This window comes from Ursus americanus, chromosome 30 (assembly GCF_024610735.1).
Source record: "Ursus americanus isolate L20-20 chromosome 30, mUrsAme1.1.p, whole genome shotgun sequence".
Classification (NCBI taxonomy): Eukaryota; Metazoa; Chordata; class Mammalia; order Carnivora; family Ursidae; genus Ursus; species Ursus americanus.
In genome coordinates this window covers 19,268,025-19,293,316 of record NC_142156.1, presented here as the reverse complement: position 1 = coordinate 19,293,316, position 25,292 = coordinate 19,268,025, and the positions used below count along the sequence as shown (strand labels likewise).

General features: G+C 39.6%; 1 protein-coding gene across 8 annotated transcripts in view; it reads left to right on the top strand.

Annotated features, from left to right (window-relative positions):
- Positions 1–25,292, top strand: part of MPHOSPH9 (M-phase phosphoprotein 9) — a 60,546-nt gene that overhangs the window by 18,736 nt on the left and 16,518 nt on the right. For 7 of the 8 annotated variants that reach the window (XR_015722336.1, XM_087857420.1, XM_045778296.2 and 4 more), the window contains 8 exons: positions 2,247–2,372; positions 2,535–2,995; positions 3,333–3,488; positions 7,081–7,168; positions 9,205–9,420; positions 17,882–17,929; positions 18,837–18,901; positions 20,358–20,459. Coding sequence is in view for 7 of the 8 variants with exons in the window: in XM_087857420.1 (XP_087713546.1) it covers positions 2,247–2,372; positions 2,535–2,995; positions 3,333–3,488; positions 7,081–7,168; positions 9,205–9,420; positions 17,882–17,929; positions 18,837–18,901; positions 20,358–20,459 (1,262 nt within the window). In the remaining variant the exon portion in view is untranslated. The remainder of the gene's footprint in view (positions 1–2,246; positions 2,373–2,534; positions 2,996–3,332; positions 3,489–7,080; positions 7,169–9,204; positions 9,421–17,881; positions 17,930–18,836; positions 18,902–20,357; positions 20,460–25,292) is intronic. The other variant, XM_087857418.1, reaches the window with a different exon arrangement.

Sequence of the window (25,292 nt, the reverse complement as noted above, 5' to 3'; positions counted from 1 at the left end):
AACTTCTTCACCTACAGAGGCTTACACTCTCTTTTCAACTCAGTGTTGGTTTCTGTGTTTTTCCACATACTGTTTTCCTTGAGCCGTGAAGAGCTCGGAGGATTTGGCATTTTTTAAAAAAGGAGGATGGGGCGCCTGGGTGGCACAGCGGTTAAGCGTCTGCCTTCGGCTCAGGGCGTGATCCCGGCGTTATGGGATCAAGCCCCACATCAGGCTCCTCCGCTATGAGCCTGCTTCTTCCTCTCCCACTGCCCTGCTTGTGTTCCCTCTCTCGCTGGCTGTCTCTATCTCTGTTGAATGAATAAATAAATAAAACCTTTAAAAAAAAAAAAAAAAAGAAAAAAAAAATAAAAAAGGAGGAAAGGCCTTGGTGCTGAGTTTTTACCTGACTTAGTGGTTATGAAGAACCGGCCTACGTTTGGCTCCCAGATGGGGGAATGTCGCTAAACATATAGGATTCACCATCCCTTAAACACTGGGTCTCAGGGGCTCCGGTGTAGTCTCTAGGATTTTCTTCCAGACTGCTGACACCTGTTTGGCCAATTTTGATGTCTTCGATATTTGCGTGTGAGCAGGCAGTGACGATTATGTTGCAATTGCTACTTGACCAGAAGCAGTGTAAGATGCCATTAATTACAAGAGGCATCCTCACTTCAGAGATGTTAAAATATGAAGAGAAATCATAGAAGTGGAAAATGGTGAAAAATGGTTCCTTGTACTACCATGGGCTCTAAATAGAAGAATTGCAACTGCTCACCCAAACCACCAGGCAGGGATTCCTCGGGCTTGAAGCCGCATCCAGAGTGCTCTGCTTGTTACAGGCTGGAAGACTTGACAGGGCCTTTGGGTTGTTGGTATATAAAAAGTAAAATTCCAAAGTAAATTACAGAAATTATGAATTTTAAGGGTTTACATTCAACGTATTCATGGCTTTAATGCACATACAAAACGTTTTGTTTTGTTTTTTTTTAAGATTTTATTAGAGTGAGAGAGGCATGAGCAGGGGGAGGGGCAGAGGGAGAGGGACAAGCGGAGACCCTGGGGACCTCATCTCAGGACCCCGAGATCATGACCTGAGCTGAAGTCTGACGCTTAACCGACTGAGACACCCAAGTGCCCCCATGCACACACAAAAAGTTTGATCATCTTATTCACAAGCTAGTTATAGGGTTTATTTAAAAATACTAATTCATGGTATTATTCTGCAGCCTGTGTAGGGTGTGGAAATGGGACACAAATTTAAAGCTACATGTGAATGTATTCATTCATTGTATCTCCTGCTGAATCTATAATCTCATTTAAGAGAATGTCTACAGTTTAAATTTGAGGCCCAAGGTTAAATGGTCCACCCTCATGCCCTACAATAGATCCCACCTTGAAATAATTTAAGGCTGAGGTTTTAATGTTTGGAGCTTAGACCTCTTTGCAACATTTCCAATGTGGCAGAGCCCCGACTTCAAGATGTAGAAATTAGGATCATATCTTTTTATTTTATGAGTTTTTAAAAGGGGCTTATTTCTGTTGGGTAACTTCTTCCTTAACACTTTTTTTTTTTTTTTTTTGTCTGCCAACTCTTAAAAAAATAGGAAGGGGCGCCTGGGTGGCTCAGTCAGTTGAGTGTCCGACTCTTGATTTCGGCTCATGATCTCTGGGTTCTGGGATTGAGCCCTGTGTAGTGGGTGGGGAGTCCTTTGCTCAGTGGGGAGTCTGCTTGAGGATTCTCTGTCTTTCTTTCCCCCCTGCCCCTCCCCCTGCTTGTGTGTATGTGCTTTCTCCTCCCTCTAAAATAAATAAATCTTTAAAAAAAAATAGGAAAATAACTACATAGGTACCTCTATATACCTGTCCCCCTGAGTCACATGATACTAATTTGGCCAGAAGTCTTCTCATCCTGCTTTGGTCATTCATGATGAAGTCTTTTCTTACCTGAAAACTTGATTTTTTCTTGAGCAGAGGGGGCTACCAAAGTTTTTTATTCTTTAGAAGTATTCTTAGGCTACTAAGTAACTTAGGCTCAGATTATCACCTTAATATTCATTGTTAGGGGATATTAATCTTTTTCATTCTGAGGAAGACTCATAATTAACAGGTAATGACTTCTAAATTTGTTTTAGACATCTGACAGTCTAGAGTCTCAATTCATTTAAAATCTTTCAAAAATCTTTTTGTGGTGCTGATCTTGATATCAGTAAACTTTTTTCATCGTTGATAATACCATTTAAATAATTTTGTTTCATATTTTTAAGTCTAATACTAGTAATGAGATGAAGCTACCATCACTGAAGGATATTTATCATAAAAAACAAAGGGAAAGCAAGCAGTTACCTGAGAGGAATCTCACTTCTGCTTCCAACCCAAATCATCCACCAGAGGTAAATTGTCAACACTCTGCTGAGTGAAAATGAAACATGCTTCATGACTCTTAACTTTTATCTTAAGCTATATTTTCCCTAGGAGATCTAAAGTCTACTCACTGAAAAACGAACACTGAGTACTGAGGGCAAAACCTTACTGTTATCTGTCTTAATTTCTAGGTACTAACTCTAGATCCAACGTTACACATGAAGCCAAATCAGCAGATTTCAGGGGTTCAACCACAAGGCTTTTTGAATGCCCTCGATGACAGAATGTCCTTTTCACCAGACTCTGTTCTAGAACCTAGTATGTCTAGTCACTCTGACATAGACTCATTTTCACAAGCAAGTAATATCGCTTCTCAGTTATCTGGATTCCCAAAATATCCTTCAAATACAAAAGCTTCACCAGTGGACTCTTGGAAAAATCATGGATTCCATAATGAAAGCAGGACCAGTTCCACGTTTCCTTCAGTTTATACTATTACTAGTAATGACATCTCCGTCAATACTGTAGATGAAGAAAACACTGTCATGGTAACCTCAGCCTCAGTCAGTCAGTCACAGCTTCCAGGGACAGTCAACAGTATCCCAGAATGCATTTCCTTGGCTTCCCTGGAAGATCCTGTGATATTGTCCAAGTATGTATTTCAGTGCATGGCTTGTAATGTTAATAGATTTTGTATGATGTCTGCTTGAATGATGAAAATGATTTTTATTGACCTTCCCTAATGTATAAAATCTTAAAAAAAGAGATACAGCATTTTTAAGGTAAAACATCTACAAATTAATCCTTGTCTTTTCTTTTTTTGCTTAATTAGTTGTCAACATGTGTATTAATCTATTATGTTTTCTGTGGGTGTGCAGAGGAAAAAGGCTGTACTTTTGCTTATGAGAAAGATTGTGTTCTTGGTTTCTCTTGTGGGATAGGGAGTGAGGAAACGGCACTCCTAAAATTTTTTTTGCCCTCAACAACAGAATTAGGCAGAACCTGAAGGAAAAGCATGCTCGACACATGGCAGATCTTCGAGCTTATTATGAATCAGAAATAAATAGTTTGAAACAGAAACTGGAGGCAAAGGAAATTTCTGCAGTCGAAGATTGGAAGAAAACCAATCAAATTCTTGTAGACAGGTAAAATTTATAATTCTTCTATAAAATTAGTGTTTCTCCAGCTTGCATATATTCTTTTTTCCAAAGTATCCTATATTGTGATAAAAGACTTTGAAAACATGCTCTAGATTTGAAAATTTTTACAGAGACATATTTGCCTAAATAGTTATTTTTATAGTTTTGAACCATCCTCATACAACACACTGGTAGCTGACAGGGCATTTGTTTCATATGGACAAAATACTGAAAGAGTTGAGCAGATTTTGTATATGTAAAGGAATGTCATTTATGGGTGGATTAGTACTATGGACGGATTTCCTAAGAAAACTCTGACTTAATGTCCTGGAGCCGTTCTCAACCTTTTCTTAAACCCAGATTTCACATAACTGAATCCAGACACTCATGAACCTGTGGAAGCGATTATCTTGTTCAAAAAAGAAGCCAACATGGAAACACGGGGCAATTATTTATATTAAGGATAGTCGAATACCTGTTTTAGAGAAAGAATCATTAACAAAATTCGATGCTCTAACTGGTATTAATAACCCCATATTTGCAACATATTTTACATTTAAATGGGACTTAAACAGACTGAAAACTGCTGAGGTTGGTAGAGCAGCAAAGAATTGTTCTCTAACGCAGAAGACGACGAAGCCCCTTGAAAAAACATTAGGAGGGAACTGAAATCTTCTGGTCCAGTTAATAGTTTAACTTGCAGAATTCTAGAAAAACTAGCCTTTGTACTAGCTTGTGGTTGCTGTGGTAGTTAACATGCTGTCTTATTCCTGTGAGTTACCGCAGGTTCCATTTTGCTGCTGGGGGTGGAGCTGGGACTGGGAGTGCAGTGGTAAAGAGCAGTAGTTTGAAAAAAGCCAGAAGGAAAGAAGCCAGGTTTACCTTTTCTAGGATAAAAGGAAAAGAGTAGATGACAGGGTAAGGGAAGTTCTTTCTTTTTTTGTTGTTTTTAAGAAGGCAAAGAGGACTGTAGGTACTTCCCGTGGAGGACGGAAGAACGAGAGAAGCCCCCCGATAGACCTCGTTAGGTTAAAGATAGGCTGCCAGAGAAGGTGCCTAGTGAATGGGAGCTGAGTAAAGCACTTCGTTGGTCTAGAAGCTGTTAGAGCCGTAGAGCAGTGAGGCAGTGTGGGTGGGACGGATTGGAAGTCAGGGTTTGAAGAAGTGGCCAAGTTGGAAGGGTGACGGCAGCAGGAGGGGCATGGAAGAAGGGCTACTGGGTGTGCAAATGCACGGCAGTAGTCGCGGTCGCCTGGGACTGGAGAAGTCATTCACCTAGGACAAAAACCAATTTTAAGTGGTCAGCATACACATCAGGTTTTTTCAAACTTAAAATCGCACGTGGGAGGATCCCCCTGGTACTGCAAATGGGGCCATTGACACATTGTGGGCCAGCTGTGGTCTCAGATTGTTCTGTCACACAGCCTCCTACCACAATCAGTGTGGTAGTTCAAATAGGAAAATAGAGTTAATATACCTTCACTTGCCTCTTTAGTGCTCTTTCGTTCAAGAACAGTTTTATCAGTATTTGGTTTCTGCCCGGCATTAATGCACAGGAGTTAGGAGCGTGGACTCCGGAGCCACATTGCCGGGTTTCAGAGCCCAGTGATTGCTTACAACCCAGGAGGAGTTCAGCGTCTCTGTTTTCTCATCTGTAAAATAGTAATGTTAGCAGTCCTAACTCATAGGATTGTGAGGATGAATATAAAGTGCTTAACATAGACTTGGTATATAATCAGTGCCAAATAAATATAGCTTTTATTCACAATTCATTAACACTGAGTCAAAATGATAACAGTATTCTTCTGTGTATTTTTTGATTTTGAGGTTCTGTGATGATTAATTTTAAGAAGAAGGTCCTTAATTATAAGAATAATACATTCATGCTAATTTGGAAGAAGCACAGAGGAATGTAATATGAAAGGTCTCCCTACCCAACCTCTACGTTACCCAACACTTACGTTTCAGACTTAAGTTTTATATCCTAGAAATCATAATGCACAGATGTATATATAAGTTTTTTTCATAACAAAGATCAAGCTATTTTCTGCAGTCTTCTGTATCCTGTATTTTTAAGTATAATTTTTTAAAAGATTTTATTTATTTATTTGACAGAGAAAGAGAGTGCGAGAGTGAGCGCGCAGGCAGGGGCAGCGGCAGGCAGAGGGAGAGGGAGAAGCAGGCTCCTCGTGGAGCAGGGAGCCAGTTGCAGGGCTTGATTCCAGGACCCTGGGATCATGACCTGAACCAAAGGCAGGCGTTTCACCGACTGAGCCACCCAGGCGCCCCTAAATTTAATTTTTTGATGTAAATTGTAAATAACAGAATTTACCATGTTAACCATTTTTTTAAAAAAAAGATTTTATATTTTAGAGAACGTGAGAAGGGAGGGAAAGAGTTTCAAGCAGACTCTGCACTGATTGTGGAGTCTGATGTGGGGCTGGATTTCGTGACCCTGAGATCATGACCTGAGCCAAGTCCAAGAGGCAGATGCTTAACTGACTGTGCCCCCCATGTTGACCATTTTTAAGTGGTCAGTTCACTGGCATTAAGTACATTCATGCTGTTGTGCAACCATCACCACCATCCATCTTCAGAACTATTTGTTTTTAAGATTGATTTATTTAAGAGAGAGAGAGAGAAAGAGAGAGAGAGTGGGAGGAGAGGGGCAGAAGGAGAAGGAGAGGGAGTTTTAAGCAGACTCTACATGGAGCCCATTGCAGAGCTTGATCCCATAACCCTGAGACCATGACCTGAGCTGAAATGAAGAGTCGAACGCTTAACTGACTGTGCCACCCAGGGGCCCCTAGAACTTTTCATCTTGCAAACTGTCCCCATTAAGCAACTCTCCATTCCCTGCCCACCCCCCCCAGCCTCTGGCACCCAGCATCCTACTTTCTGTCTATGAATTTGATGCCTCATATGAACTTGGGGACCTGTGTAAGTGGAATCATACTTGTCCTTTTGTGTCTGGCCTGTTTCACTTAGTGTAATGAAAAGTTCATCCATGTTGTAGCAGGTGTTAGAATTTCATCCTTTTTTTTTTTTTTTTTTTTTTTAAAGAGGGAGAGGGGCAGAGAGAATCTCAAGCAGGCTCTGTGCTCAGCACAGAGCCCAGTGGGGGGCTTGATCTCACCAACCTGACGTCATGACCTGAGTCGAAATCAAAAGTCTGATGCTTAACCAACTGAGCCACCCAGGCGCCCCTAGATTTTCATCCTTTTTAGGGCTGACCACTACTCCATCGGATGGATAGACCACACCTTCTTTATCCAGTCATCCTCCTGGACACTTGGGTTGCTTCCATCTTTTGGCTTGTGTGTGTTTTGCTGCTGTGAACATGGGCGTACAAATGTCTGTTCCATATTTTGCTTTTTTTACTTAACTCTTAGGGATCTTTTCATACTGTTCTTTTCTCTGGAAAATAGTATCATCAAGCTTATTGGGATTGGATGTATTTATTAAAATGGCATCCTGAGTGTTCACTAACATTGGAGAATTTGTTTTATGCTACATATTATAGAATGAGATTTATAGAATACTTTTAAGGGAAAGGATTTTATCTTCTAATTTTTTCGTTTCAATTTATCATTTTTAGATGTGGCCATTTAGATAGTGCTCTGAATGAAGCTACCAGTCGTGTGAGAACACTTGAAAATAAGAATAACTTACTGGAAATAGAAGTCGTAAGTACTCTTTTGTTGTTTAGTGGCTTAATGTTAAAAACTGAAACCTTGCTGTTAACTGAACTTTAGAGACTAATAGTTTTGTAAAAACATTGACTATGTGGGGTTTTGTTGTTGTTAGGATGTCTTATTGTTTATATTTTGAATACTGCTGGCTTCCTATGATATAAACTTTTACACTTTAAAATTTTTATTTTTTTTTATTGGGATATAATTTACATATCATAAAACTCACTGTTTGGAAGTGTATAATTCTGTGGTTTTTAGTGTATTTGCAGACTTGTGCAACCATCACCATAGTTAGTTTTAGAATATTTTCTCATTCAGAAAGAAACCCTGAAGCCCTTCACCATCAGCCTTTCCCTCCTAACTCCCAAACTCCTTCTCCCCAGCCCCTAGCAACCACTACCCTACTTTCTGTTCTTTGGATTTGCCTATTCTGAACATTGGTGTAAATGGAATCACATATATGACCTTTCTTGTCTGGCTTCTTTCACTTAGCACTTAGTTTTCAAGGTTTATCCACATTGTAGCATGAATTGGTATTTCATTATTTTTTAGGGCTAAGTAACATTTCGTTGTAGGGATAGACCATATTTATCCATTCATCAGATGATGGATGTTTTGGTTTTCATTTTTTGGACATTATGAATGATAGTGCTACGAATATTTGTATACAAGATTTTATGTGGACTTATGTTTTTAATTTTCTTGGATGTATAACTGGAATGCATAAACTTAAAAAAAAATTTTCATGCATTACCAAGTTTTATTCTTCTGCATGTAACCTTATAAGTAATGTTTTGATGGAAGATGCCAGTTATGTTCTGTGCACTGTTTCTTTGTCTTTCTTTGATGTGTTTTTAGTTGTCTTTGTCTCCTAAACTGAAAGCTTCTCGAAGTCAGCGACTTGTCTTTCTTGCTAATCTTATATTTCTGGCACCGCAGTGCCTGGCACCTAGTGGATATTTAAGAAATGATTGTTGAATGAATACTAACATATCAGATGTACTTTGAATTTTCTCTTTTATTTTCCTAGTAAGAGAGAATAGGGTAAGAAATGCTTTATTATTCTCTAAATATTAATGTGGGGCAACAGATTCCAGCTGTGCTTTCAGAATCATTTTCCTGATAGCCATGTTATTTTTTTCATTAAAGTGACCTACAGGTGAGTCCAGCATTATAATGCCTCAAACAGTGGTTTTGTGTCTGTACTTCACGATAATCTAATGAAGCTGTTTTTTTTTCTTTATTTTAAAGATTTTATTTTTAAGTAAACATACCCAGTGTGAGGCTCGAACTGACAACCCCAAGATCAAGAGTCATATGCCTATTGCCTGAGCCAGCCAGGAGCCCCTGAAGCTGTTATTTTAGCAGAGTAATCCTTTTTAGTCTTCATCCCAACACATAACAAAATATTAAGGCTTTTTTAAAATTTTTTTTTTAATTTTTAATTTTTATTTTATTTTATTTTTTTTTAAAGATTTTATTTATTTATTTGACAGAGATAGAGACAGCCAGCGAGAGAGGGAACACAAGCAGGGGGAGTGGGAGAGGAAGAAGCAGGCTCACAGCAGAGGAGCCCGATGTGGGGCTCGATCCCACAACGCCGGGATCACGCCCCGAGCCGAAGGCAGACGCTTAACAGCTGTGCCACCTAGGCGCCCCAAGACTTTTTTTTTTAAAGATGTAATTAATTATTTTATTTGACAGAGAGAATGAGGGAGAGAGAGAGAGTACAAGCAGGGGGAGTGGCAGGCAGAGGGAGAGGGAGAAGCAGGCTCTCTGCTGAGCAGGGAGCCCAATGTGGGACTTAACCCCTGGACCCTGGGATCATGACTGAGCCGAAGGCAGACACTTAACTGACTGAGCCACCCAGGCGCCCCACAAAATATTAAATTTGTGATTCCCATTTGTAGGTTTTATTTTATTATTTTTCTTTTATAGTTTAATGCCCACAATTTGTTAACTGCTATGGAAACATCTATTTTTTTTTTTATTAAAAGCAATCTATTATCTTTGTTTTTATTTTGTAGAGTGATTTCAGAGAACGCTTCAATGCAGCCAGCAATGCTTCCAAAATTTTGCAGGAACGGATTGAGGAAATGAGAACAAGTAATAAAGAAAAAGACAATACCATCATTCGACTAAAATCTCGACTGCAGGATTTAGAAGAAGCGTTTGAGAATGCTTACAAACTCTCAGATGATAAAGAAGCGAGACTGAAACAAGAAAACAAAATGTTTCAAGATGTAAGTGACAAATAATGGAAACTTAATGACGGGGTAGGCTAAAAGTAATTTTAGATGTTATACTCTTACAGGCAATTATGACTTTTTCCAAGTTTATTTTTGTTTTATGGAACTTTGCTGTAGCTGCAAATATATACCCTCCTAATTGAGTCAGTTGGGTCTTATCTCGAAGCAGGAAGTCAGCTTTCAGAGCTGTGGTGTCACTCCCACGCCTTTCTGACTCTAGCAGGTCAACTTTTGAGCTATCTTAAATTGACATCTGTGTTGCTGGATGGGTAAAATGAACCAAATTTAGAATAGGTTTGATTGAATATTTTCACTTTGCTATAATGTCACTTAAAATTTGGATTTGTATAACATTAAGACTGCATTGGGTTTGGGGTTGTGTATTTTTTTTCTCAGGTTTTTCTTGGTATCCTTTGTCATGGTACATAAAAAAAATCTGAAAGTATTTCAGCTGTTGAATTTTCTTCCTGATAGCTTTAGATTATTGTTGCTTTGATTGTTGTTGTTGCTTTGATTTTTTACATTTATTTTCATGAAGGTAATACCTGTAAATGGTTTAAATAGTCAAATCTCAAATGAAAAACGGCAGTCTTCTCCACCTTCCCCTACCTTGGTGTCCCCTACCTTAGAAGCCCTTACTGTCAGCTCTTTTAGCAGTTTCTTCTAGCATTTTTCTCCATGTTTCTATGTAACAAACTTACAATGCTTTCTTTTTTTCCTCCATCAATTTCAGACATTATATATTGACTTCCTTCTGTGCAAGGCAGGTCACAGTTTAGTTCTTTTTACACCATTTGCTCCCAATGCAAACACTTCTTTCTCTCCTTTCAGTGTGATTAGTATATTAAATTGATTCTAAGAAGCTGTTCTTTTATATCTTAATAATTCAGAAATTGGTGTACATCTTTATACCATGGTGTTATATTTTAATTGGCAGCATTTCTTTTTTCTTTTAGTAGTAATAGTAAATAAAGTAATGGTATGATTTCTAGTCAGTGATGTCTTAGATTTGAAATAAGATGGATTATCATTTACAGTTAAATCAGTATTCAGTATTTCTTATTGTCTGTGTAAATATTGTTCAGAGCTAAGCAGCAGTATACAGTGATTTACATTTCCTTTCTCTAATAACTTGTATTTTTCCTGGAATTGGTAATTGCCTTTTTTTGTTTAAGTTGCTTAGTATCCTGTGTTTAGCACTTACTCCCACCTCCAGATACTTTTGCTTCATTATGAGCTGATTGCTCTTGAGGTCCAATACACAGATGTCTAGGACTTGACTTCATCATCATCCTGGGGATGGTCTTTGCTTGTTTCCTCTATTGGATCTCTCTCTCTCTCTCTTTTTTTTTTTTTTTTTAATGATTTTTATTTGTTTATTTTAGAGAGGGAGAGAACAGGGGGAGAAGAAGAGAGAGAGGGACAAGCAGACTGTGTGCTGAGTGCAGAGCCTGACAAGGCGCTTGATCCCAAGACCCTGAGATCATGAGCTGAGTCGAAATCAAGAGTTGGACGCTCAGCCGACTGAGCCACCAAGGAGCCCCATGGATCTTTTGTGTGCATCCTGTGTCTTCGTTCTTGGTTTAATTCTGTGTTTTGCTAAAGTATGTCTCCTGAGAAAGAATACATGGGAGATGAATTCTGAAGCCTTCCATATTTGAAAACATTTATAGTTTGTAGGCACACTTTTAAAAAAACACTTTATTTTTTATTTTTATTTTTTTATTTTTATTTTATTTTTTTTAAAGATTTTATTTATTTATTTGACAGAGATAGAGACAGCCAGCGAGAGAGGGAACACAAGCAGGGGGAGTGGGAGAGGAAGAAGCAGGCTCACAGCAGAGGAGCCTGATGTGGGGCTCGATCCCATAATGCCGGGATCACGCCCTGAGCCGAAGGCAGACGCTTTAACCGCTGTGCCACCCAGGCGCCCCAACACTTTATTTTTTAAAGCAGTTTTGGATTTACAGAAAAATTGAGAGCATAGTGCAGTGTTCCCACCCTGCACAGTTCACTTGTTAATGTTTTATATTAGTATGGTATGTTTGCAACAATTAATGAACCAATATTGATACATAATTATTAAGTAAATTCCATAACATATTTAGGTTTCCTTTGTTTTTACCTAATGTTCTTTTCCTGTTCCAGGATCCTGTATTACATTTAGGTATCATGTCTCCTTAGGCTCCTTCTGGCTGTGACAGTTTCTCAGACTTTCCTTGTTTTTGATGACCTAGACAGTTTTAAGGAGGACTGATCAGGAATTTTGTTGGATGTCCTTGGGATTTGTCTGATGTTTTTCTCATGCTTTGACTGTAGTTACGGGATATTGGGAGGAAAACCACAGAGGTAAAGTACCATTTTCAGCACATCATATCAACAAGCCCTGTTTTTTTTATTTCCTTACTGTCAGTAAAGTTTCAGGAGAGAGTGGATATAAATACAATGTTCAGTATGTCATATTTGATTAGAACTTCATAAGGTTTTGGCTATTACTGTTCTTGTTCATGTATATTAACAGTATAATTTCTGTGTGTGAATACATGATGAGATCCTGATTTTTAAGACTTCTTGTATGTTTTACTTTTTTTTTTTTTTTTTAAGATTTTATTTATTTATTTGAGAGAGAGAAAGTACAAGCAGGGTGAGGGGCAGGGGGACTAAGCAGACTCCTTGCCAAGTGAGGAGCCTGATGAGGGGCTCTATCCCAGGACCCTGAGATCATGATCTGAGTTGAAGTCAGACACTTGACTGACTGAACCAGCCAGGCTCCCCTTGTATGTTTACTTTGATATAATACCAGAATTACAGAAAGTTGCAAGAATTGTATAAAAACTTTTCATATACCTTTTTTTTTTTATAAAGATTTTATTTATTTACTTGAGAGAGCAGAGTGAGAGAAAGAGAGAGAGCACAAGCTGAGGGGAGCAGCAGAGGGAGAGGGAGAAACAGACTACCCTCTGAGCAGGGAGCCTGATGCAGGGCTCGATCCCAGGACCATGGGATCATAACCTGAGCTGAAGGCAGATGCTTAACCGACTGAGCCACCCAGGCACCCCTCTATATACCTTTCATCTCGATTCTAAATATTGTTTTTTTTAAGATTTTATTTATTTGAGAGAGAGAGCGCACGTGCGCATGAGTGGGGGGAGGGGCAGAGGGAGAGGGACAAGCAGACTCCCGGCTAAGCGGGGAGCTTGATGCTGGTCTCTATCCCAAGACCCTGAGATCATGACCTGAGGTGAAGTCAGGTGTTTAACTGACTGAGCCACCCAGGTACATCTTGATTTGAAGTCTTAACATTTAACAATAGGTGCTTTATCATTCTGTCAGTGGTTCCCTGTGGCTGTGGCTGCCCTGTTGGACAGTGCAGATATAGAGAACACTTCCAGTGATGCAGAAAGTTGTGTTGGACAGCACTGTTGTAGAATGTTCTTCAGTTTGGGTCTGTGTTTTGCACAGTCAGGTTCAGGTTGTTAGAATGAATGCACAGGAATACCACAGAAGGAAGCCGAGCCTTTCTTAGCACATCCTATCAGAAGGCACACGTTAATGTTGTGGTATTAATCCTGATCTCTTGGTTTCAGGTGGTGTTTGCCAGGTTTCCCCACTGTAAAGTTCTGTCTCCCCATTTGGAATTAATAAGTATTTGGGGATATGTATATGTATTTTTAAACATTTTTAATTTAAATTTAGTTAATTAGCATATAATGTATTATTGGTTTCAGAGGCATAGGCCCTTGATTCATCAGTCTCATATAATACGCAGTGCTCATTATATCACATGTCCTCCTTAATGTCCATCACCGAGTTACGCCATCCCCTCCTCCCTTCCCCTCCAGCAACCCTCAGTTTGTTTCCTATGACTAAGAGTCTCTTATGGTTTGTCTTAGTGTCTGGTTTCATCTTGTTTTATTTTTTCCTCTTTTCCCCTATGATTCTCTGTTTTGTTTCTTAAATTCCACGTAGGAGTGAGATCATATGATACCATATTATCATATGATAATTGTCTTTCTCTGATTGACTTATTTTGCTTAGCATAATACCCTCTAGTTTCATCCATGTTGTTGTAAATGGCAAGATTTCATTTTTTTTGATGGCTTCATAATATTGTGTGTGTATGTGTGTGTGTGTTGTGTGTGTGTATGTGTATATATATATATGTGTGTGTGTGTGTGTATATACACACCACATCGTCTTTATCCCTTCATCTGTTGATGGACATCTGGGCTCTTTCCATAGTTTGGCTTTTTTTTTTTTTTTGGATTTTATTTATTTATTTGACAGAGAGAGAGATAGCCAGCGAGAGATGGAACACAAGCAGGGGGAGTGGGAGAGGAAGAAGCAGGCTCCCAGCTGAGGAGCCTGATGTGGGACTCGATCCCAGAACTCTGGGATCACGCCCTGAGCCGAAGGCAGACGCTTAACGACTGAGCCACCCAGGCGTCCCATAGTTTGGCTTTTGTGGACATTGTTGCTATAAACATTGGGGTGCAGGTGCCCCTCGGATCACTGCATTTGTATCTTTTGGGTAAACACCCAGTAGTAAAAATTGCTGGGTCATAGGGTAGCTCTATTTTCAACTTTTTGGGGAACCTATGTACTGTTTTCCAGAGTGGCTTCACCAGCTTGCATTCCCACCAACACTGTAGGAGGGTCCTATTAGGGGATATTTTAAGTCTTTGTAAATCACCTTTTTCTCATCAAACTTTTACCCACTAGCTTTAGCGTCCACTGAGGAGTCTTTTCTGAAACAAGTAATTACTGTTGTGGTTGCCAAATGGTGGTTCTTCTATTACTCCTATATTTCACTGAAAGGAGGAGCTCTCCACTCTGTTATTTATTTATATTAGTGTGGACTCACGAATTCTTATTTTGTTCAGTGAGTTACAGTTCTTTTTGTTGATGTTGTTGTTATAGTTATTATTTTGTTACTTGCATTGTCCTAGTTTTGGCCGGTAGGGTAAGTGTCAGGCTGGCTGACTCCTATGTCCTTTGGACATGTTCGTGTCATTCTCTGAGCATTATCCGGCGAGATATTCCAGGCTCATCTTGTACTTTCCCAGTCCCAACCATAAATCAGTCATTTTCCCATGGAGGCCTGGTTCCTTTAGGTGGAAAATGATATTTAGAAAGGAAGATCTAGCACTAGGTATGTTCATTGCTACTGGGATGCCATCTTTTTTAATTATTCATAAACTCAGTGCAGTTATGTTGGAGTAACAGGAAACAGCACGGAATCGTTGGAATGTTGTTTTGAGCTGAAATTATATTAATATTGCCAGTGGTAACACTGTCTTCCTTTGTATTTATCATGTCAAATATTTTAAGCATAGAGAAGAGTATACAAAGTAATATATAGAACATCCACATACCAGCTGTCTGTAAATACAATTGAAATACTCTCTTCTGTTCCTTTCTCTCCTACCTGCTGTGCTGAATATGCTGTTGGTTTTCCCCATGCATTTCTGCTTTTGGTCCATATGCATGGATTATAAACAATATATAGTAATGTTTGATGTGTCCTTAAACTATATATGAATTGTATTGTGCCACATATACTTTCCTGCAACCTGCTTTTTTGTAGCACTGTTTCTGAGATTTACCATATTGATACATGCTGCTTTTATTCATTTTTATTTAAACATATTTGAAGTTTTTCAGGTATATGAAAAGAATATTACATGTGGACCCACCACTCATCTTCAGATTTAAAATACTACAGATACAGGGGCGCCTGGGTGGCACAGCGGTTAAGCGTCTGCCTTTGGCTCAGGGCGTGATCCTGGTGTTATGGGATCGAGCCCCACATCAGGCTCTTCTGCTATGAGCCTGCTTCTTCCTCTCCCACTCCCCCTGCTTGTGTTTCCTCTCTCGCTGGCTGTCTCTATCTCTGTCAAATAAATAAATAAAATCTTTAAAAAAAAAAAAATAAAATAAAATACTACAGATACAGTCGCATTCCCCTCCCCGACCCCGCACCCATTTCTGATCACCCCTGCCTTCCTGGGAGTGACTGATGGGAACAGTGTGAATGTCTTCCCATGTCTGTGTCTTACATGTGCATATACGCTTTATCAGTGTTGGTTGGCATACTGTCGAGCTTTTTATAAATGCTGTCACACTCTGTTTACTATTCTGCAGCTTTTTTCATTGGTAAGATTTATTCAGGCCGATGCATTAGCACTTGTTCATTTGTTCTCATCCTGTGTATTCCACTCACACTGAATCTTCCACAATTATGTTTTCCTCTTGCTAGTTTCTTTTTATTGCTCTCCAGAGCAGCAGGGCCATGAACATTCCTGAACAGGCTCCTTGTACAGACCTGTGCAAGTACCTCTTGGGTATTATTGCAGTTACCAGAGTCACAGCACAGGTGACCCCCAAACTGTACATGCTCTGCTCATGGAGTCAGTAGTCTGGGAACTTGGACTGGGCACAGCAGGGACAGCTTGTCTCTGCTCTGCAACCTCTAGGACCTCAGCTGGAATCAAAGGCTGGGGGCTGGTTGTTGATGATGGCTGTCGACTAAGGCTGCTTTCCTTCTCCATCTGGGCTAGTTTGGCTTCTTTGAAGCATGACGACTGAGTGCCACAGACCAGCGTCCTGAAAGAGTGTCCTGACAGCCATTAGCCTTTTATGACCCAGCCCTGGAAATCCTTCGGCATCATTTCTGTCTCATTCCATTTGTTAAATAATCTCAAAGGCCTGCCCATGTTCAAGGGAAGAAGAAATAGATACCACCTCTAGATGGAGTGTGGCCAGGTTCTGGAAGACCTTGTGTGAGCAGAAATTGCTGCTGCCATTTTGGGGATATGCAGTCTGTCCCATGAGCCTGCGTACCTCTGTGTGTAGTGGCTGGGACTTAGAATATGAACACTGTCATCTTCATTAGGTAGTGCTAAATTGCTCTCTGAAATGGTTGTACTAGTTCATTTTCCCACTAGTAATGTATGAGAATTCTTATTTTCTAGATTATTTCCAGTGCTTGCTATCGTCAGACCTCTTCCAGTCTGATGGATGTGAAGTGGTTAATTAATATGTATTGCAGGTCTCTTCTCTTGGCTTGTGGCTTGCATTTCACCTGGTGTTGCCTTTTACGGGGTACAAGTTTTGTATTTTGTTTTATTTTAACCAGCCGTTTGGTTAGGGAACCTCCAGATGTGATTATGTGGAGGTCTTTTTTCTGGCATTGTTTGGTTTTCCCAAGGAAGAGTCTCCCAGTCTCTTGTCTGGGACCTTTTAGTCAGGCTCTGGTGGCAGTGAGGGTTGGGGAGCCAAGGTTTTTGTTTTTGTTTTTTTAACTTTTCCTTAGTCAAAAATCTCCTTATTTCTTTGCTTCCTCCACCTGTTAGACTTGGGTTTCCAGAGTGGCATTCGCCTGTCATTCACATTTCCTGTGTCCTGTCACCTGGCTGGGCAGTCCACTGCTATCAGACGCTCTAACCACTCAACTTAAGGACTTTTAACCAGCTCCCTTTGGTCAGCCTGTGCTTTCACCCTGTCTACTGCCGAAGCTGAGATTCAGGTCCTGAGCCTCTCAGGGTTATGAAGATAGCAGCCTCCTTACCGTTAGCATCCCCTATGCAGGCGCTGACGCTTCTAGCCTCCTCCGCCTTGTTACAGCCTCACTGAGATTGCTCCTTTGTGGCGCTCAGCTCTTGATTTCTCTGTAACTGCCTCATGGTTACTTTAGTGGGATCTTGGGATAAAAAGAAAATTATTTGAATCTATCTTCTCTAATAAGTCTCACATATATGTATTTTTTTTAATTACCTAATTCTATTAGACTTGGGATTGTGCCTTTACTCTGTGGAATTTATCAAAAAGAAATGTACAATTCAAAAAAGAATGCAAATTTTAATCTTTTAAAATACTGCTTACTTAAAGGGTCTTGACTGATATAATTTTTGTCTTTATTTGAAACAAATTCGAACTTACAGAAAACTTGTAAGAATGGTCCTATTCCTTTTACCTAGGATCACAGTTGTTAACATTTTGCCATATTTGCTTTATCACCTCCTGTGTGTATGTGTGTGTGTATGTATATATATACACATATATATGTTCACACATGCATTTTTTTTTCTTGAACCATTTTAGAGTAAGTTGTAGACATTATGCCCCTTTACCCCTACCTTTTGGTATGTATTTCCTAAGAATAAGGGCCTTCCGTACATAGTCACACAACAAATCAAAGTAAAGAAATCAAATGTGCAATTCACATGAAATTATCATTTTATGGCACTTTTCCCAGTTCAGGATCCAACCCAGAATCATGCCTTATATTCACTCCTCTTTTCTCTTTAGTTGCCTTCAGTCTGGAACAGTGTTAACCTTTCTATTTCAAGACCTTAGCATTTCTGAAGAGTATGGGCAGCTATTTTATAGACGATCTCTGGGTTGATATTATAATGTTTAATTTTGTGGTACATTTCTTTGTTTTTCCTTGTAGCTCTTAGGAGAGTATGAGTCCCTTGGAAAAGAACACGAAAGAGTAAAGGTAATGGTTGTTGATTCATGTTCTGAGCTTCATGGAGGGGCAGAAGCACTGGGTTGGAAATGAAGAAGGCTGACCCTTTATCCCCCTCTATTCTCCCCATCCTCCATCCCCATCTAGCTGCTTGAGTTAGACCACTCACTTCATTTTCTCTGTCAATATCCTTATTTTCAAATATTTTCCCACTTAAGTCATAAATTTTCGGATGTGTTAACAAATATTGAGAATGGCTATTGCATTTGAGATGAGTTGAGGTGAAATTTTTAGAAGAGTGTAAGGTGTGGTATAGATGTAAATAACTAATAATATTTAAATATGAAGTTTTTTAAAGCATTCACTTTTTGTGGGGTTGTTTGATTTTATTGATTATGTTTGATTTCTTAATGAAAACTTTGTTTGGGAACTACATATTTGAATTCAGTGAAACCCCGCAGTGATGCTGTCAGTGGGGTCCAGAGTATTTCTGTTGCATAGAATACAGGGCTGTGGTTATTCAAGGTTAGCGGAAGGCAGGCAGGCGTCCTGGGGGCCCAGGAGCCAGTCAGGACATCTGAAATCTCACCACCACAGGTATCTGTTTTGCCATTTACTAATGTTTTTAGGCAAGTTGTGGCTAAAACATGTCCATTTTAACACTGGATTGCTTGTAATCAAGCACAGCGTAATAGGCTGTACCTATTACTACAGGGGCTATACGTATAGCTAGTTGTATAAGCCAGTGTTTTGCTCTCTGTTTTTCCCTTGAATTACGTATACTGGCTCATGATTGATGCTGTATTTGCTGAGTATCTGCATAATTTTTTTTGTAGTTCTCTGGTACAGCCTTAGATTGTTTCATATTATGTATTTTAAAATAAAAGGAATATATCCTGAATATTTCAGTTATTGAATTTTTCCTTTATCTTCATAGGATACATTGAATACAACTGAGAACAAATTGCTTGATGCACATACTCAGATTTCTGATTTGAAAAGGTAAAATGTAAATTATCTTACTAATAAGACAAGTATGCCTCTTTTGTTCTTTTAGCATTTAAATATGTAAGCATTTAAGTGTGTATACTGAAAGCAATGAAAAAAAAGTTTTTCTTGAGGATTTTTTAGGTACTTTGAGATCAGGTTTTATCCTAATCTTCCCCTGACCTGGAAATACTTTTGATTTTAGCCAAAGAAGATCTTTAAACGATTAGAGTATATTGGTGGTTGTGCTTGAGAAGTGTGCATTTCCTGAAACATTATGTGTTTTGTCAGCATAGCAAAATCTAAATGATACTAAGCCATTGAAAATCTATCAAAAAAAAAAAAAAAAAAGAGAAAGCATTTTAACAGGCAGTCTAGGTCACCAAATTATATTTGTGCTTCCAAAAGAGAACAGCGTTCACCCCAACTTTATGACCATCTGCTTTCTTAAAAACCTGGTTTGGGGAGTATATTCATGATCTGATTTGCTTAATTAGATAGAAACAGAGTCATAAATGGTCCCTATGCAAATGATATTTCTAATTGGCTTTGGAGCATGTTTTTGTATTTGTATTTGGGGAAGTGTCCCTTATTTGGAGATTTTACTACATTCCTCAGGACTTTACATCGGGGGCAGCGTGAGCGCTGTCTGGCCTTCTCATCTGCTCAGGTCTTTTCTGTGATGCGTTCAGTTCTGATAGTTTCCTTATCAGATTGGCATAAAGCATCAGCCCGTCAGGGCTGTTCTTTCTCAAACCTTCTTGCATCAGGGTAGGCAAGAATTTGAGCTTAAAAGATGAGACGAAGGCATATGCAAAGTTTAAAAGAACAGACAGAATGCCAAGATAACCTCAAAACAATTAATTGGCCAGACTCCTATTTTCTGTTGGTAAACTTGAAAATAGGCTTTTATTCTGAACATGGCACAGATGAGCTGAGTTTCCTATAGATAGAGTTTTCAGGATAGTTTAACCTCTGTGTCTTTTAAAAATTAGGAAGTTCTTACTAGCTCTTTTATTAGATATTAAACCTGCTTCCTTTTTTGTGAAAACATAACCTGTCTATATTTTATATGTGTGAATATATATGCTTAGAATTAAACATGTTAGAACTGCAATTTATTTGAATAGTTGAATTTATTTTTTTACTTTATACCATGTGTTACGATCTGTAGTCAAATTTATAATTTTTTTTGACTTGTCTGTATAAAGTCCATTTGTTGTTTCCTTTTCCTTCAGTTGTAGTGTATGGAATGTTTCTTTGTAGAGTTTAATGTATTTGCCTTTCAGTTTATGTTCCAATTTTGTTCAGCTTTTTTAAGCTTACTGGTGGCATTTTATTATGAAAACAGGCTTACAGACTAGCAGTTCCTTTGTCACTCCTTTTCTAGAAGCATCTGTTAAATAAGTAATTTGTAGTTGAGCTGTATATTAAATCGTGTACTTAATTTATCTTATTACTTTTGAATTAGAACAATTTCAAAACTTGAAGCTCAGGTCAAGCAAGTAGAGCATGAAAATATGTTAAGTCTTCGCCATAATTCTAAAACTCCCATGAGATCCTCACGTGCCAAGTAAGTTATTTTGTTTAATCTCTCTAAAGCTAAAAATAGGTGCACCCTTTGAACTGAGAAGCTCATCTGTCTAAGTCATAACGAAGTCAGAGTTAAATGTCATTATAGAACTTAGATGTGTAAAAACATCTAATTATGGGGCGCCTGGCTGGCTCAGTCAGTAGAGCGTGCGACTCTTGATCCCAGGGTGGTGAGTTGGAGCCTCATGTTGGGTGCAGAGCTTACTTAAAAAACAAAAAAGTAAAACCATCTAATTATTAGATAGCATAAAACCTCTCATGCGGAGGCATTTGCCAAAAGGTGGAAATAGAATCAGATTGGGTGTAAAGAGACCTGGAATAGTTTGTTTGTTGACTCTGCCCAGCTGGGTGACCTTAGGCAAATCACTTAACGTTTTTTTTGGAGCTCAATTTTATTATCTCTAAAAACAAGGACATTGGGCTAGAACATCTCAAAAGGTCTTTTAGCCCTAAAATTCCAGAAATTTTATTCCTATGTTAATGGGCAGACCTATAAAGATAGATCTTCATTTTTGCATGGATTTTTCTTTTTAGTTCTTTTAGTTATTCAAAATTAGCTTTGCTATAATCTCAGAGCATTATCTTGATAATACATGTATAGAGTAATTTTTTTCATATTAGATTTTTTTTTTTAAGATTTTATTTATTTATTTGACAGAGAGAGACAGCCAGCGAGAGAGGGAACACAAGCAGGGGGAGTGGGAGAGGAAGAAGCAGGCTCCTAGCGGAGGAGCCTGATGTGGGGCTCGATCCCAGAATACCGGGATCACGCCCTGAGCCGAAGGCAGACGCTTAACGACTGCACCACCCAGGCGCCCCTAGATTGGTTTTTATTATGATTTTTAAAGAATACTAAATGAGAAAATCATAAGGTTATAATATTGATGTGTATGAGAAAGATGGTTAAATTGTAAATTTTAACCTTTCTAAGTCATTGTCAAATGAGAAACTTTCTCTGGATCTTTGTTCATTGATCTTAAGTTAGAACATAGTGAATTATTTAAAGAAAAAATTTTGTAGGTTACTGAAATCGAACGTTTGAGAGAGAACAAGAGTGGGGTGAGATTGGGGTCAAGGAAGGCCTTTCTGTGGAGGTGACTTATAAGCAGGGAGGTAAGCCCTGTGCTGAGTTGTTGGTGTGGGAGGCATGAGGGAGGGGCATGTTCCAGGCAGAGAAATGAGCTTTACTATGTCCTGAGGTAGGAAAGAGCTTAACATGTTTAAAGAACCTGGAGGAAGCTTGTGTGGCCTGAGGATCGCCTGCAAGGGGTAAAGTAGCTCCAGATGAAATCATAGACTGTCATACATGGCTTTCTAAGCCATGGTCAGGAGTTTGGATTTTACTCTAAGTCTGTTGGGGAGCCTTTGAATGGTTTTATGTGGTAAAATTAGGTCATCTGATTCTTTCTTTCTTTCTTTCTTTCTTTCTTTCTTTCTTTCTTTCTTTCTTTCTTTCTTTCTTTCTTTCTTTCTTTCTTTCTTTCTCTTTCTGGGAGAGAGAGAGCACACATGCGTGTGTGCACCCAAATGGGGTGGGAGGGGCAGAGGGAGAGAGAGAGAATGTTAAGGAGGCTCCATGCTCAGTGAAGAGTCCAATGTGGGGCTCAGTCTCATGACCCTGATATCATGATCTGAGCTGGAATCAGGAGTCGGATGCTTAACCGACTGAGCTATCCAGGCACCCCTGATTTCTATTTTTTTAATGCACCTGCCATGAGGAGAAGATGGAGAGGAAAAGTAGAAGCAGACACACTAATTAGGCGATTATAGTGTTAGGAGAGATGGTGTTCACTGGGTGGTGGCCGTAGAAATGGACAGAAGAGAAGGGTCTGAGAGAGATTCCAGAGGTAGAATCCACAGAACATGGTTAAGAATGAGATGAGAAGATAAGAAAGGGAGGTGTCTGATAACACCTTGGTTTCTGTCTTGAGCAAGTCAGGGTGCCATATATTGAACTAGGGAAGAAAGGGGAAGAGCAGACCATGGGGTAAGGATCAGAATTTCCATTTCGAATATTTTAGTTTGAAATTCATACAAATTCCAAGTGGGAATCAAGCAGATGGTTGTAAATTTACATATGGAGCTCAGAAATAAGGTCTTAGGCTGGAGTTACAAATTTTAGAATTGTCATTCTGTAGCGCTTGACTCTGGGATAGATGATGGGTGTATGGTGGGAGGTTGATGTAGGATGAAGTTCTGAAGAGCCCCGATGTCTTGATGTTGGGGGCAGAAGGAGTTGGCACAAGAACCTGAGAAGGAGCTGCCAGGGCACTCGGAGGAACCCTAAAGTGGCCAGTGTTGTGAATGATGCTGAGAGAGAAAGGGAGGGGACTGGTGACCCCTAGGTGTGCTGGCCAGGCCTTGATGGCCTGGAGAGTGGTTTGTGTGGAGGGACGGATGTGAACATCTGTTGGGAATGTTGTGTAGAATGAGTGAAAGCAGCCCATATGTCTAACAGCTGGAACGTTAATACACTGTGATATATTTATGCTTGGTGCCACATAGTGTGATGGTGCACACATTAGATCAGGGATTGGCAAGCACAGCCCCAGCCCAAGTCCAGCCAGCCTCCCATGTTTGTAGGGCCTGTGAGCAAAGAGTGGTTTTTATGTTGTTAAATGTTTGGAAAGAAATCAAAGAATAGTATTTCATACGTGTGAAAATTATATGAAATTCAAATTTCAGTGTCCGTAAATAAAGTTTATTCATTTACTTATTGTCCAGCTGCTTTGCGTTACAGTGGCAAATTTGAGTACTTTGCAACAGAGAACATCTGGCCCATAAAACCTATTTATTAAAATAAAACAAAAAACCTATTTATTATCTGACTATAGGAAAAATTTGCCAACCACTTAAGTTGATCATTAATGTAGTTTAATCTTTTTTTTTTTTAAAGATTTATTTACTTATTTGGGAGAGAGAGAGCACAAGTGGGAGAGGGAGAGGGAGAGAGAATCTCAAGCCGACTTCACGCAGAGCGCAGAGCCCGTTGTGCTGAGCGTTGTGCTGAGCGCGGAGCCCAGTGCCGGGCTTGATCTCACAACCATGAGATCACAACCTGAGCTGAAGCCAAGAGTTGGACGCTTAACTGACTGTGCCGCCCAGACGCCCCTAACATGGTTTAATCTTAACATAATTTGAAACAATAAAAAAAACAGTTGCAGAAGAAGTAGGACACTGTTTATATTGACTTAAGCATTTAGAACGTATCTTACAGGTTCATTCAGAAGTAGTAAAAGTATCATGACATGTATGGAATGCTGAGTACAAATTGAGTGGACGTGGTAGCTGAGCACTTACACGAGGGTTATGATATAGGAGGAGTGATGCTGTGCAGTTACACCGGGCACTGGGTTGCATCTGTAGTGTTGTACTGTTTCACGGAAATAGAGCAAACAAGGTTCATAAGCACACGGTCGGTGCGTGAGTATAATCTGTATGTCTGGGCGTGCTTGAAATATTTTATATTTTAAGTGAACAGGAACCAATAAGGGATTAGTATCCAGGATATAAAGAACTATAAATCAATAAGAAAAATTTTCGGGGGCGCCCGGGTGGCTCAGTTGTTAGGCGTCTGCCTTTGGCTCAGGGCATGGTCCCGGGGTCCTGGGGTCGAGCCCCACATCAGGCTCCTCCGCTGGAGGCCTGCTTCTTCCTCTCCCACTCCCCCTGCTTGTGTTCCCTCTCTCGCTGGCTGTCTCTCTCTCTCTGTCAAATAATAAATAAAATCTTTAAAAAAAAGAAATAAATCAATAAGAAAAATTTTCAATAGAAAAATGATAAAAGAATATGAACAAATGATTCACAGAAAAAGAAACCTCTAAATGGCTGATGAAATCGAAAAGGTGTTCACTTTACTAGTAATCAGAAAAATGCAAATTAAAACAAGCATTAGATACCACTCATACCATGAGCCAGGCCAGGCCAGACTCCAGCTCTAATCATTGTGAAATTTGGCAAAGATGTGAAGCAATAGGAACTCTCAAACTACTGGTCGGACTGAAAATCGATAAGCTCGTCTGGAGCATGATTTGGCAATGAAGGTGTGTGCACCTCAAATCCCACAGTTCTGGTTTTGGATACTTACCTCAGAGGAATTCCTACACATGTGCATGGTAGCATTGTTGAAAGGCGATGCATTAGCAACTGAAACAGCCGCCGGCGGGAGAAAGGATCCGCAAGGCGTGGCGTGTTTGCACTGCGGGTAAATGATTAAAATATGCACCTGTGTTAACATGGAAAAACCGGAAACATGCTGAATAGAAACAGCAGCATTAAAAGGCCGTGTGCATTATGTGGACATAATTTAAGAAATACGAGCGACCATATGTGCAGAATCTTCTGTCTTACCGTTGAAGACAAATACGGTAAGATGTTAGCATTTGTTAAAACCAAGTACAGGTGGGACGCCTGGGTGGCTCAGTCAGTTAAGCGTCTGCCTTCGGCTCAGGTTATGATCCTGGGGTCCCGGGATCGAGCGCCACATCAGGCTCCCTGCTTAGTGGGGAGTCTGCTTCTCCCTCTCCCCCTGAACCTCCCCACTTGTGCTCTTTCTTTCAAATAAATAAAATAAAATAAAAATTTAAAAAAACAACTAAGTACAGTTGAGTGCTTGCAGTAGTCTTTGTAATTTTCTAAGAATGTTTGGAATGTTTCTTAATTTAAAAATTGAGGGGAAAAAGGAAGGGAGTGACTGGGAGTTGAAATGAAAATGAGGAGGGATGTCGTAAGAAGTTTGGCTGTGGGGGTGCCTGGGTGGCACAGTGGTTAAGCGTCTGCCTTCGACTCAGGGCGTGATCCCAGCGTTATGGGA